Source organism: Marmota monax, unplaced genomic scaffold (genome assembly GCF_021218885.2).
Source record: "Marmota monax isolate L192 unplaced genomic scaffold, Marmota_monax_Labrador192_F-V1.1 WCK01_AAM20220418_F8-fsc00342, whole genome shotgun sequence".
Lineage (NCBI taxonomy): Eukaryota > Metazoa > Chordata > Mammalia > Rodentia > Sciuridae > Marmota > Marmota monax.
The window spans coordinates 757,458-770,406 of record NW_026692007.1 but is presented as its reverse complement, the minus strand read 5'-3'; the positions used below and the strand labels follow the sequence as shown (position 1 = coordinate 770,406).

General features: G+C 45.0%; 1 protein-coding gene across 8 annotated transcripts in view; it reads right to left on the bottom strand.

Annotated features, from left to right (window-relative positions):
- Tns3 (tensin 3) overlaps positions 1–12,949 on the bottom strand; it is a 270,335-nt gene that overhangs the window by 101,545 nt on the left and 155,841 nt on the right. For all 8 annotated transcript variants that reach the window (XM_046451661.1, XM_046451611.2, XM_058582006.1 and 5 more), the window contains 3 exons: positions 10,035–10,164; positions 9,699–9,764; positions 8,670–8,774 (listed from right to left, as the gene is read on the bottom strand). In XM_046451661.1, coding sequence (XP_046307617.1) covers positions 8,670–8,774; positions 9,699–9,764; positions 10,035–10,164 — 301 coding nt within the window. The remainder of the gene's footprint in view (positions 1–8,669; positions 8,775–9,698; positions 9,765–10,034; positions 10,165–12,949) is intronic.

The window sequence follows — 12,949 nt, the reverse complement described above, 5'->3', positions numbered from 1 at the left end:
TTCCCTGCTCTTCAGACTCTTGATGCCTGCAGGACATCCTCTGGTTCTGTAATAGCCTCTGGATCATCCAGCCCTATGGCTCCTGGGCACCTCACTGCCAGGAGATGGGCTCAACACAATGACACTTCTTGACCATCCATGAATCCAGTGCTGCAGCTTCCTTGAACACATGTCTAGCTCCAGTTAGATCTGAAGCACTCCTTCTGGGTAAAGATGCCTGCTTACTCCTGCCCTGCCCTTGGCTAGGCATGCCCCCTTTTGCATTCTGTCTATGCTTCCTGTCTGCCAAGATCATCTGTGAATTTTACCAAATTGTATAGGTAGAGTAGATGTTCTTCCATTCTTTCTTAATTCATGACATATGCTAATAACAGCTTTGATGCATCCTATGGGGAATGCTGATGGATATACAATGTACAGTCAGCCTTCCATATCTCAGTTTCTTCATCCTTAAATTCAACCAATTATGGATCAAAATGCTTTTTAAAAAATATTCTATATTGAACATTTTGACATTTTTCTTGTCATTATTTCTAGACAATACTGCACAATAATTACATATTTAATATTTATATTGCATTAGGTATCATAAGAAATCTAGAGATGATTTAAAGTATATGGGAGTACAAGAATAGGTTATATGCAAACACTGCCATTTGATAATAAGGGACTTAAGCATCTGCACAGTTTGATATCCTGGGGTATTCTGAAAGGAATTCCTAACGGAAACTGAAGAATGACTATATATAACATGTTTTCATGTTGATACATAAAAAAGACAAAATGCACATACGATAATAAAAAGCTCAGAGTTGGAGGAGATGTCTTTAGGATCACCTAATTAAAGAAGGTTATTTTCCATTTTGCAGATGTGGAAACTGAATGAGCACATTGCTATTCTTTTTTTCCTTTTTGGTACTGGGGGTTGAATCCAGAGGTGTTTTACCACTGAGTTACATCCCTAGCCATTTTATTTTTTGAGACAGGGTCTCACTAAGTTGTTTAGGGCTTCACTAAGTTGCTGAGGCTGTCTATGAACTTGAGGTCCTTCTGGATCAGCTTCCCGAATCGCTGGTATCACAGCTATGCACCACCACACCCAGGTGAGCATGTGGCTCTTCTGAACTAGCAGAGAAGTTCCATATGGAAGTGTGGACAGTGGCACCAATGCCAAAGACATGCCTCATGAGAGATGAGACATTCTACAGGGGTCTATCAACAAGAGGTGCTGAGAACTTTGCAGAGAGCCAGGCTGAACCCAGTGTTAAGGTGAGAAAAAGAAAAAGAAAGAAAAGAACAGGCCAGATAAGAAGAGAGACAGAAACATGGGGACAATGACCCCAAACAGCATGTCCCACATATAGGGACAGAGTGGGGCATGGGGCTTCATCACTCTGCACCATAGAGGCGGGGGGACACACTGGGGGGAGATCAGGATTCATCTTGCCCACTGTTTGCCTGTTGGCAACATTCCAAGTTCAGTGAGATGAGCTGCTGTGTGGCATTTCCTCAGCCTGTGACAGCAAATCTGACTCTAACACAATAGCCATATCCTGCCAAGATAGGAAACCCCATTCTCTGTGTGACAAGGTGTGACATCTAGTGACACCCAGCACACTCACAGTTCCAAATGAGGAAAGGCACTATCAGAGCTCTGCTGCGTGTGATCTCACACACAAGACAATCTACTATGCGATGGCACCTGTCATCACCAACAGCAGGGAACCTGGAGGCTGCAGACCCCTCTTCCCCCCATAGCTCCTCGCTTTCCATTTCTCTTGGGATAGCTCCCTTCATATCCAAAGTGGGCTCACAGGTTCCTCTTGAGGATCAAATAAGACAACAGTGCCAGGCTGCCACACTGTGAGCCCTGAGATGTTCTCCCCTCATTTAGGGGAGGCGAGAGCCCTGGGAAATGCTGACTTGGCACCATGACTTGCAAAAAAGAGCAGGCCACTGCCCACCAAGGCTACAGATTCGCAAAGACGGGAGTGACCACGACCACGTGTGCTCTCCATAGTGAAGACAGAATGTCTGTGATCACTTGCCCACACTGAAACAGATTCAAGGCTCCCTTTCTTAGTGTAAAGGGCAGAGCATCCGGCTGACATAAAAGGCAGTGCTTTCCTAACAAGGGCCCCCGTCGAAGGCATCTGCAGAGGGCCCCATTCCAAGGCGGCAAGGGTTTCTGGAGATAAATGCTGCTTAAATCAACATTTTCTGTTTTTTTTTTTTTTTTTAAACCAGCAGGGGCTAGAGGAAGGGGTGGGGGTAGAAAAGAGTGCTATAATACATCATTTTACAGCTAAACGAAAACGTTTTAGAGGCTGCCAAACCTTCTTTTACTCTTCAAAGCTCCACACAGCTCTGAGAACTAATGCTGCACAGGTTTTAGGCTCTGGCAAGCAATGCAGTTGAGACTCTGTTTTCTGCCTGCCAGGGCTGGAGCTTTGTCCAGGTGCCCAAATCTGGGACCTCACCTGTGAAATGAGACAGAGAAGGCCACCTCCATACCTGAGAGGTGCTGTGGCAGGCTGGAGAACTGGGGATAAGGAGGATAACTCAAATCTTCCATCTTTCCAGAGAAAGCTTTCTGGAGGACAACTGTGCAGGAAGACCCAAAGCTGGAAAGCCCATACCTCGGAGTTCTGCAGAGCTTTGGTGGCAGGGCTGTTGTGGTGGCCTCGGCTTTGAGTTAACAATGAAAGCACAAACCCCACAGAACAGCAATAAGATCAGATGCCCTATGCCAACCCCTCTAATAAAACACAATACAGTCCATGCGCAGGGCAGAGGGAAAGTATTAAAAGATGCCCACACATGCTCAGGAAACTGGGTTAAGAAAAAATTCAGGTTCGTCAGGTGTTGTGGTGCCTATCTATAATCCCAGAGACTCCAGAGGCTAAGGCAGGAGGATGGCAAGTTCAAAGCCAATCTAGGCAAGTTAGCAAGACCTTGTCTCAAAATTAAAAATAGAAAAAGGTCTGGCAATGTAGCTCAGTGGTAGAGTCCCCCTGGATTCAATCCCCAGTATCTAAAAAATAAAATAAAATAAATTCAGGTTATAAAACACCCTGGGGTTGGTCTCGTGGTGAAACATTTGCAGAACATTTAGAAATCATGCTTCAAGTATACTGGACAAGTGCTGCACCTCTTAATAGGAACACAGGGTTATCTGTACTTCTTTCTTTTCAATTGTCTGAATTTTCAAAAAATACTAATAACAAGCACTAATTGATTTAAGAAAAGCTTATAACTCACTCCATCCAATTCCTCCCCACCCCTGATTTCCTGAAGCATAGCCAAAAAAACTGACACCTCAGTTCCAAGGGTTCAGAGTCCCAGGACAATAATTGGGAACCTTGAGAATGAGCAGTAGAAGTACCAAAAGAGACAGGATGGGTGAGCAAGGCTAGCACTGACCCAGGAGAACCCACAAGACTGGGAGGCTTAGCAATCTCATATAACACGTTCGTCAGCAGCCCTCTGGACCGCAGTCATGTGCCACATAACAATGTCCTGGTCACTAGTGGACCACATATGTCAGCGGTTCCATAAGATTTTGTCACTTAGTCATACTGTAGCCATCTGGGTTTGTATAAGTACACTCTATGACATTATATCTATATATATATATATATATATAGATATAATATATATATGGAGGACAACACAAGTCTTCCATCTTGGAAACTGCCTAAGGACGCATTTCTCAGAACACCTTAAGTGATGCGACAAGGTATGCTCACACCGCAAAGTTAGTTCACAGACTGAAACAGGATCCAGTCAAGAGGTGGTTCCCTTGGAAGAGACGGGAAGATGTTTCCTCTGGTCATGAGTGTTTAGTATGGAACTCTGCTCTCTCAGCTTCTCTGAGTCCTTTAGTTAGTTATAACAGGAAGTCCTTTGTAATTGACATATCTGCTATCATTTCCATCTGGAATGTCTCCCAAAGGCCCATGTGGTGAAGAGAGTAGAACTATTGGGAGGTGGTGAAACTCTGGGAGGTGGGACCTAGTGGAAGGAAGTTAGGTCACTGGGTGTATCCTTCAAGGGGATGTTGGGACCGTAGCCCCTTCCTCTCTCCCTCTTTGCTTCCTGGCTACCTCTTATTAAGTGAGCAGTCTCCTCCACCATATACTCCCTGATGTGATGAGATTCTGCCTCCCCACAAGCTAGGAGACAATAGGTCCAAGCAACTATGGACTGAAACTTTGGAAACAGTGAACTACAATAAACCTTTGCTCATTATAAACTGTTAAAAAGCCGAACACCACAAGATTTATGCACACATGTGTGTGTGCATGTGCATTTCTGTACATTTTCTGCAAACTCTCACATAACCCCTGAGGGGTGATGAACACGCAGCTGCTTTCTTTATCCACATAATACCAGTGTGGATCCTTCACTACTTCTGTGCTATGTGGCCCTGGGGCCCCGTTAGCTCCAAGGTGGCTAAAGGGACAGGGGCTGGGTGCCTGTGGAGTAGCAAACATGGAGCTCTCCTGAGCAGCAGACCTGGCTCATGCTGGGCCCAGGTGGGCCACACCACACACTGGACTTCTCACCACTCTCCTCTTAGAACATGAGCACAGAGATCATCTACCCGGGACCTACAACTTCAGAAGTCCCCATCTCATGGTCACTGCCCCTCCACGCTCACACAGCCCTCAGCAACAAGGGAACTCTCATGTTGAGAGTCCCACATGCACAACTCCTGCAGGCAGATCCTGGCCATGTCCTACATTTTGGTGGACTTCCCACACCACACATTCATAGCCTCATCATGTGGCCTGCTGGCCAGTTGTGATGCAGTATTCAGACCCACCCTTCTGAGCCCGGTTTAGGATTCTGAGTCAGCCAACCTCAGTGTCACCGACTAGTTCTCCAAATTGTCCCTTCCTCTTCTTACCTTGGGCTATTTACTCACTTCTTCAGTCGCCACCTTATGTTCTCCCCTCCAATACAAGAGAGCACAGTGTAATCGACAGACAGGAGTTATACTTCATGTTAACGAGGCCACTGGAAAAGAGCTCCGCTGTCAAAAATTTGATAATCCAAGTCAGGCGCAGCGGTGCCCTCCTGTAATCCCAGAAGCTGGGGAGGCAGAGGCAGGAGGATCACAAGTTCAAAACTAGCCTCAGCGATTTAGCAAGGCCTGAAGCAACTTAGTAAGATCCTGTCTCAAAATAAAATGTAAAAAGGGCTGGGGATGTGGCTCAGGGGTTAGGCATCCCTGGATTCAATCCCTGACACCCCCCACAAAAAAATTGATAATCCAGTTTGGGAAAAGGTGACAGAGATCTGCCTGAAAGTCTTTATGATTCCTATATACACTATGGATCTTTTTTCCAAAAGTTTTTAGGTGTAATTGTTTTAATATGTTGATATCATGAAAGATTTATACAATGAAAACTACAGAACCCTAAAGAGAAAAATAGAGAAGATCTTAGAAGATGGAAAAATATACCCTGTTCATGGATAGGCAGAACTAACATCATCAAAATGGCGATATTACCAAAAGTTCTCTATAGGTTTAATGCAATGCCAATCAAAATCCCAACGGCATTTCTTGTAGAAATAGAGAAAGCAATCATGAAATTCATATGGAAAAATAAAAGACCCAGAATAGCAAAAACAATGCTAAGCAGGAAGTGTGAATCAGGCGGTATAGCGATACCAGATTTCAAACTATATTACAGAGCAATAGTAACAAAAACAGCATGGTACTGGTACCAAAACAGGCGGGTGGACCAATGGTACAGAATAGAGGACACAGAGACTAATCCACAAAGTTACAACTATCTTATATTTGATAAAGGGGCTAAAAGCATGCAATGTAGGAAGGATAGCATCTTCAACAAATGGTGCTGGGAAAACTGGAAATCCATATGCAACAAAATGAAACTGAATCCCTTTCTCTCGCCATGCACAAAAGTTAACTCAAAATGGATCAAGGAGCTTGATATCAAATCAGAGACTCTGCGCCTGATAGAAGAAAAAGTTGGCTCCGATCTACATATTGTGGGGTCGGGCTCCAAATTCCTTAACAGGACACCCATAGCACAAGAGTTAATAACAAGAATCAACAAATGGGACTTACTTAAACTAAAAGTTTTTTCTCAGCAAGAGAAACAATAAGAGAGGTAAATAGGGAGCCTACATCATGGGAACAAATTTTTATTCCTCATACCTCAGATAGAGCCCTAATATCCAGAGTATACAAAGAACTCAAAAAATTAAGCAATAAGAAAACAAATAACCCAATCAACAAATGGGCCAAGGACCTGAACAGACACTTCTCAGAGGAGGACATATAATCAATCAACAAGTACATGAAAAAATGCTCACCATCTCTAGCAGTCAGAGAAATGCAAATCAAAACCACCCTAAGATACCATCTCACTCCAGTAAGATTGGCAGCCATTATGAAGTCAAACAACAACAAGTGCTGGCGAGGATGTGGGGAAAAGGGTACTCTTGTACATTGCTGGTGGGACTGCAAATTGGTGCAGCCAATCTGGAAAGTAGTATGGAGATTCCTGGGAAAGCTGGGAATGGAACCACCATTTGACCCAGCTATTGCCCTTCGCGGACTATTCCCTGAAGACCTTAAAAGAGCGTACTACAGGGATACTGCCACATCGATGTTCATAGCAGCACAATTCACAATAGCAAGACTGTGGAACCAACCTAGATGCCCTTCAATAGACGAATGGATAAAAAAAATGTGGCATTTATACACAATGGAGTATTACACAGCACTAAAAAATGACAAAATCATGGAATTTGCAGGGAAATGGATGGCACTAGAGCAGATTATGCTAAGTGAAGCTAGCCATTACCTAAAAAACAACTGCCAAATGTCTTCTTTGATATAATGAGAGCAACTAAGAACAGAGCAGGGAGGAAGAGCAGGAGGAAAAGATTAACATTAAACAGAGACATGAGGTGGGAGGGAAAGGGAGAGAAAAGGGAAATTGCATGGAAATGGAAGGAGACCCTCATTGTTACACAAAATTACATATAAGAGTTTATGAGGGGAATGGGAAAAAAAAAAAACAAGGAGAGAAATGAATTACAGTAGATGGGGTAGAGAGAGAAGATGGGATGGGAGGGGAGGGGGGATAATAGAGGATAGGAAAGGCAGCAGAATACAACAGTCACTAATATGGCATTATGTAAAAATGTGGATGTGTAACCGATGTGATTCTGCAATCTGTATTTGGGGTAAAAATGGGAGCTCATAACCCACTTGAATCTAATGTATGAAATATGATATGTCAAGAGCTTTGTAATGTTTTGAACAACCAATAAAAAAGAAAAAACGAAAAAAAAAAAAAAAGAACTGGGTTCTGAATGCTTTGTACCAGGAAAGAACTTTCTATATACTTTATACTGAAAGGCTGGCCTCTTCTACAACATCTGCCTGCTGAACCCCCAAACTTCACCTGAGTTTTAATGCCCTCAGAATTCGCTCTCCATCTCTGGGTACCTCCTTTAGTCCAGGTGTATTTGGCATTGTAATAATTCCTTTTGTTGAAATGTCACCCCACATAGTCTAGGAAGGGCACACATTTGGCCAGCACAAGCAAAGTAGTGTCCTGTGATGCCCAGGAACATATGATAGGTGCCCCAGGCACTGGGCAGAGATACCACCTTCCTGAGTCACTGAAAGTTAAGCAATGCACAAGAGTACAACACTGGTGCTATTGCCAACACTGGCTTTTAAATACTGAACATCTGGATACAACTAATTTGAACCAAAAAAAAAAAAAAAGAAAAGAAAAGAAGAAATAATGTCCTTCCCCAAAACAGGACTGATTCTCAGTCAGTGGCTGAGAAAGATGAAAGACCAGAATGACAGAAGGAGCCCTGAGTCGTCTTCTTTGAAATCCACCCCTACTTGCTTCTTTCAGTCACCCCAGCAGGCAGCTGTCCTTTCATTCCTTTCCTGCTTCACGGGTTACTTGTGACCCACATTATAATGTTCCATGGATGAACAGAGAGCAATGTAGGTGAGGCAGACCTACAACAATTGACATTACAATGATACAGCCATGAACACCTATATAACAAGAAAACAGAAATAAACTCCAAAAGTCTGTCACTCGCAGGGCCACACAACAGGAGGACAACTGTTTGTGACCATTGCTTGGCATTCCCCACACTCAGGAAGGGAGAGAAGACAGAAACACACACACACATACACACACACACACACACACATACAAACATCAGGCAAGGAGGCACACAGTAACCACCATTACCTAATTTCACCAAACCTGATCCTCATGAACACCGAGCACAGTGGTGCATGCCTGTAATCCCAGCCACTCAGGAGTCTGAGGCAGGGGGATCATGAGTTCAGGCCCAGCCTCAGACACTTAGCGAGGTGCTAAGCAACTCAGGAGACCCTGTTTCTAAATAAAATACAAAATAAAAGGACTGGGGATGTGGCTCCGTAGTTAAGCACAGCTGGGTTCAATCCCTGATACTGGGGAGTCGGGGGGACTGCATCACACACAAGGCACAGCTTCTGGGTTTCTGGAAATATGGGGAGATTTTCATCTTCTGAGCAGACAGCAAAGTTTTTCTGAGCTAACTGTAGGAAGGCTGTCTTCTCTGCGCCTCCCTCTCAGCCATACACGGGAGCTAACAGCACGCACCTTCTCCATCTGCACTCAGGTTCTCGTAGGAGTCCCAGCGGATCAATGGGTCTGCCGTGTTGTAGTCCACAATCACTCCGTGGTCATTGTGCAGATGCTCACAGCCTGTAGGGGCACAGCAGGACGTTAGTCCCAACAAAGCCCAGTACTTCTGTCATTCACCTGACCCTGAGGGATGAGGGTAGCTGAGCTGCCGGATTTGAGCATGAAAGTGAAGCTCTGTGTTCACAGTCCCTCTCCAATCATGCATGGCACTAATCAGAGATGCAGGCACAATTGTTAACAAACTGAACAACAGCTAAAATCTCTCAGTGGAAAGGCAAGGTGAACATCGGTCATTCGTGTACTGTGCCAGACTCTGGTCTCTGAGCACCACTTTGCAACAAGAAGCCCTTGGTGGAGACACAGGGGTGCCTTTGGGTGGCATTCAGTCTCAGAAAGGATGACTTTGAGGCTCTTGGCTCGTAAGTCCATATTCCTGTCTTTAGTCATTCTAAGAATGCCAAGAGGAATTTTAACACACAAGCCTTGCATTTAATAATTCCTGTCTAAATCTGTGACAGTGAGCCTAGAAAAAGGTGACTGTTTTCCAAGTTGTTAAAAGGGAATTAAAACTTTCATGCAAGTGGAATTTTCAATTATCATCTTGATGATAGAAGGTTTGCTTTTAAAAAATGTTTTTACGAAATAGGAGAAATTGTTTTGCACTTAGATATTTGCCGTCTACCGTACTTAAAATTCTCTTCTAAAATATTCATTGTTTGTTGAAGACAAAAGTAAATATTTAGCATAATTTCCCAGGAAATGGAGGGTGGATCCTCAGGAACACCAGTGAGCACTAGAGAGTTCCTGCCCTCCTTGGTGAAGTAGTTTTGGGCAAGTCATGTCACTTCTGGCTCTTACTGACCGAAGTAGGCTTAAGCTCTCTGAACTGCCTCCTCCCCACTGTCCAGTATCCTACTTTTTAAAGTTTAATTACAAACGTTTCCAAGTACTCCTGCTGCCCAAGCATCTTGCCCGGCTACCCACCTTGGATCTTCTCAGGTGTGGCCGAGAAGACTAACTCAATCTTCCCATAGTCTGGAAAACGGTCATCTGAAAAAACACATTTGGAGCTGATGAGCTACAAAAGCAGAGGATGGTTTTCTTCTTGTATTCCAATCAGAGCTGCAATGGAAACACCTCACGGTACACAGCATCCCAATTTCCCTGAACTCTTTTCTACCACAGATCAGTAACAATTAAATTTCGCCAGCACGCTGAATTTGGGGAGAGGGTTAGGAGGATGCATGCCCACATGAGCAGGGCAAGCTGCTCCATTCCCTGTGACCTCCATATGCTCTGAGGCCACCAGCTCCATCTCACCTTTGCAGGCACTGTCCAGATCCTCCTTTCCAAACACCAGTCCGTAGCCCTGCACAGCCCCAGTGTGAAACTGCAGGCGGAAAATGACATCACGGGTGGCCGAACGATACTTCTTGTGGTAGCATTTCACCTGGTTACAGAGGGGAAGAAAAAACAAGTGACTACTGAGCATAAGAGCATGAAACTAGCAAGGATGATGCTCCACCTGCATTGGTGTGCATGGCATGGGCCCCTCTGAACTGTTGTGGCAAAGAGTTCACATCCACGTGGGCTGGAACTCTGACCCTGGACAAGGGTGTTGGAAGATGCCATGGTGGCATGTCTCATTGCGGCTGCTGCAGTGATGAATCCTTAGGACACCTCCCAAGATCCTTGTGCTGTTTCAAAGGAATCAAAGTCCTGAAACACCAGGGTCTTCAGTCCTCAGGTAGGCCACGCCCAAATAATTGCAGGGCACAAGAATGTGTCATCTGAAGAATAAAATTTGGTGGCCTCTTTATCCTCAATTTTAACAACTGATTGTGATAAAGTTTTTCTTTCATCTAAACTCTATGTTTTGAATTAAGGCCTTTCTGTTTTCACCAAGAGGCAGCAGCTGGGCATTACAGAGCAGGGAGGAGCTATAGGGAGAGAGGAAGAGAAATCAAGAGAAAGAGGAGAGATGGCGGAGATGGACAGAGAAACAGATATTTACAGAAAACGATAGAGAGACAGAGACAAAGAGAAAACATGTGGCATTTAGTTTCCTGTGCCTGAATGTCTGGATGGCCTATAAGTGATCATTTTAGGAGAAACCTTCACAATTACCCTGTTATGATCCGAACTCAGGATGCAATGCCCAGCCATAGATTTTGTGATTTACTAGGTCCCTTGGGTGCTAATTAAGCCCCCCTGGGTGGCATGCCAATAAACAGAGTGGAGGGATTATTGGGAGATGGTGAAGACAGCCCACAGCATCATAAACCATCTTTACACCAGGGGCCTCGCCACATTAGGCCACATGCTGTGGGGAGATGGCAGAGATGCTTCACTCAAATGACAGGGGCAAGACTACCTTGCCAAGGTCCAGAGCATTCAGGGTAAACTAGGCTCTCAAATCACAGAGTGTTCAGGGAAGGCACATCATCCCATGGGAAACTGAGAGTGGGAGAGGGTTGGCTACCAGGGCAGCCACTTTTCCTAAAAGAGACTTTTTTGGGGGGAAACAATGGCTTTAAAATAGGACATGCTTCACAAACACAAATGACAAGTAATACAGAAATGTGATTATGAACAGTGACACAGAAGAATGTGCAGGTAACATTCCATCATCCTGTCACCAGGGAAACCATCCCACAGAAGCTAAAGGAAAGGAAGCCCAAGGAGTTTTAGCCCAGGGTGCTGGGAACCGTGACCCCTTGGACAGACCCAGAAGTTGTTTACCGTTCTACTATCTACAAGGAAACAGTACTATAAATAAATGAAAAAAAAAATGTAAATAAGACCTTGGGGGATGTTCCCTGTTGACAAATACAAGCTGAGCATATTTTGCATGATGAGGTGCCGCCAGGGATGTTGTAAATCTGGGTGATGCAGACAGAGACCTGGCTGGAGGAGTTTGCAGCGAGCATATAAGAATTGGGAAGGAATGTGAAGACTTTAACTGGCTTTTCAGCCAAGGCATACTGGCCTCGAATCTTCCTCCTGGTCTGAGAATCTCTGACTCCTTAACAAGGCTCAGTCAAAGACCATTCTTGTAGTAATCCTTCCAGAATATTCTGGGAGCATCTTCACCCTTCCTCTGAGCACTCACACCCCACACTCACCACAATGATTGCCCATCAAATGATTTAGGCCTGGATTAAGAGAGAGCTTCTCCCAGCCAGACCGGGTCCTATCCACAACCAACTGGTCTCTAAGGATGACAGCTTCTCTCTCTCTTTATGTCCATTTATTGCCTTGGAAGTAGGGAGTGATCAGGGGATACCAGGGCAGAAAAAGGAAAAAGAGCCCCAATTCAAGCCAGCCTTGCTCTCAAATTTTATAAATAATTAGGAGAAGAAAGATTTGAGAAACAACAAGATCCCAGGAAGCAAACAGTTAGTAAGGGGAGGACACCCAGCCCATTCAGGCATGGAGTCACCTAGAATAGGTGGCCTGTGGGTGAAGCCAGGTGAATATAGGCCCAGGGTGGTCTCCAGGCACAGCTGTGTATGGGGACTATCCATGTGGCCCAGCTTGTTTCTCAGGAGGTATTGTCTACTCTTCCACCTGCTCGGAATTACAGGCAAACTCATTCTATAGCCACCACCTGAGTCTGCATAACCGGTCCCAACCCTGAGCCTCCTGGGAGCCCACCTCTTGGTCCTGCTCACCCTCTCCAGAGCCTAGGATGCCTGCAGTTCCCACTCCTGCTCATCATAGGCAGCTACACACAAACACTGTGACTCATCAAACAGGAATCCCAGATCCCTCCACATGCCAGGAAGGGAGGAAATGCCAGGCACAGGTTTCACCCCAGCAGTTCTGAGTCTCCTGTTTGAAGATTCTAAATTACCACAATACACTGTCTCAAATACTCGTGGGCAAAACAAGGGGAACGTGATCTATCCCTAGACCCAAATGCTGCCCAGGACTCCCGGGAGTACCACATAAAGGGTTCTATAGGTATTTGGGGCAATGCCCCCCATCTTACATAATCCCTGCTTCACACTGAACTTCTCATCCATCAGGGGAGGCAACAGCACCCCCTCCTGTCCTCCTGACCAACTCAGGAACTTGGGAAAGGCAGAAACTGCATTATTTTCCCTATCCAGGGAAGAATTTCCCAAATACTGGTTCCTAGTGGCCATCACCAGCAAAACAGGTCAGACCTGGGAATGAAACATGCCAAAAGCTAAGACACCACCTCAATGGTCTCTCTAAGATTACCTCCA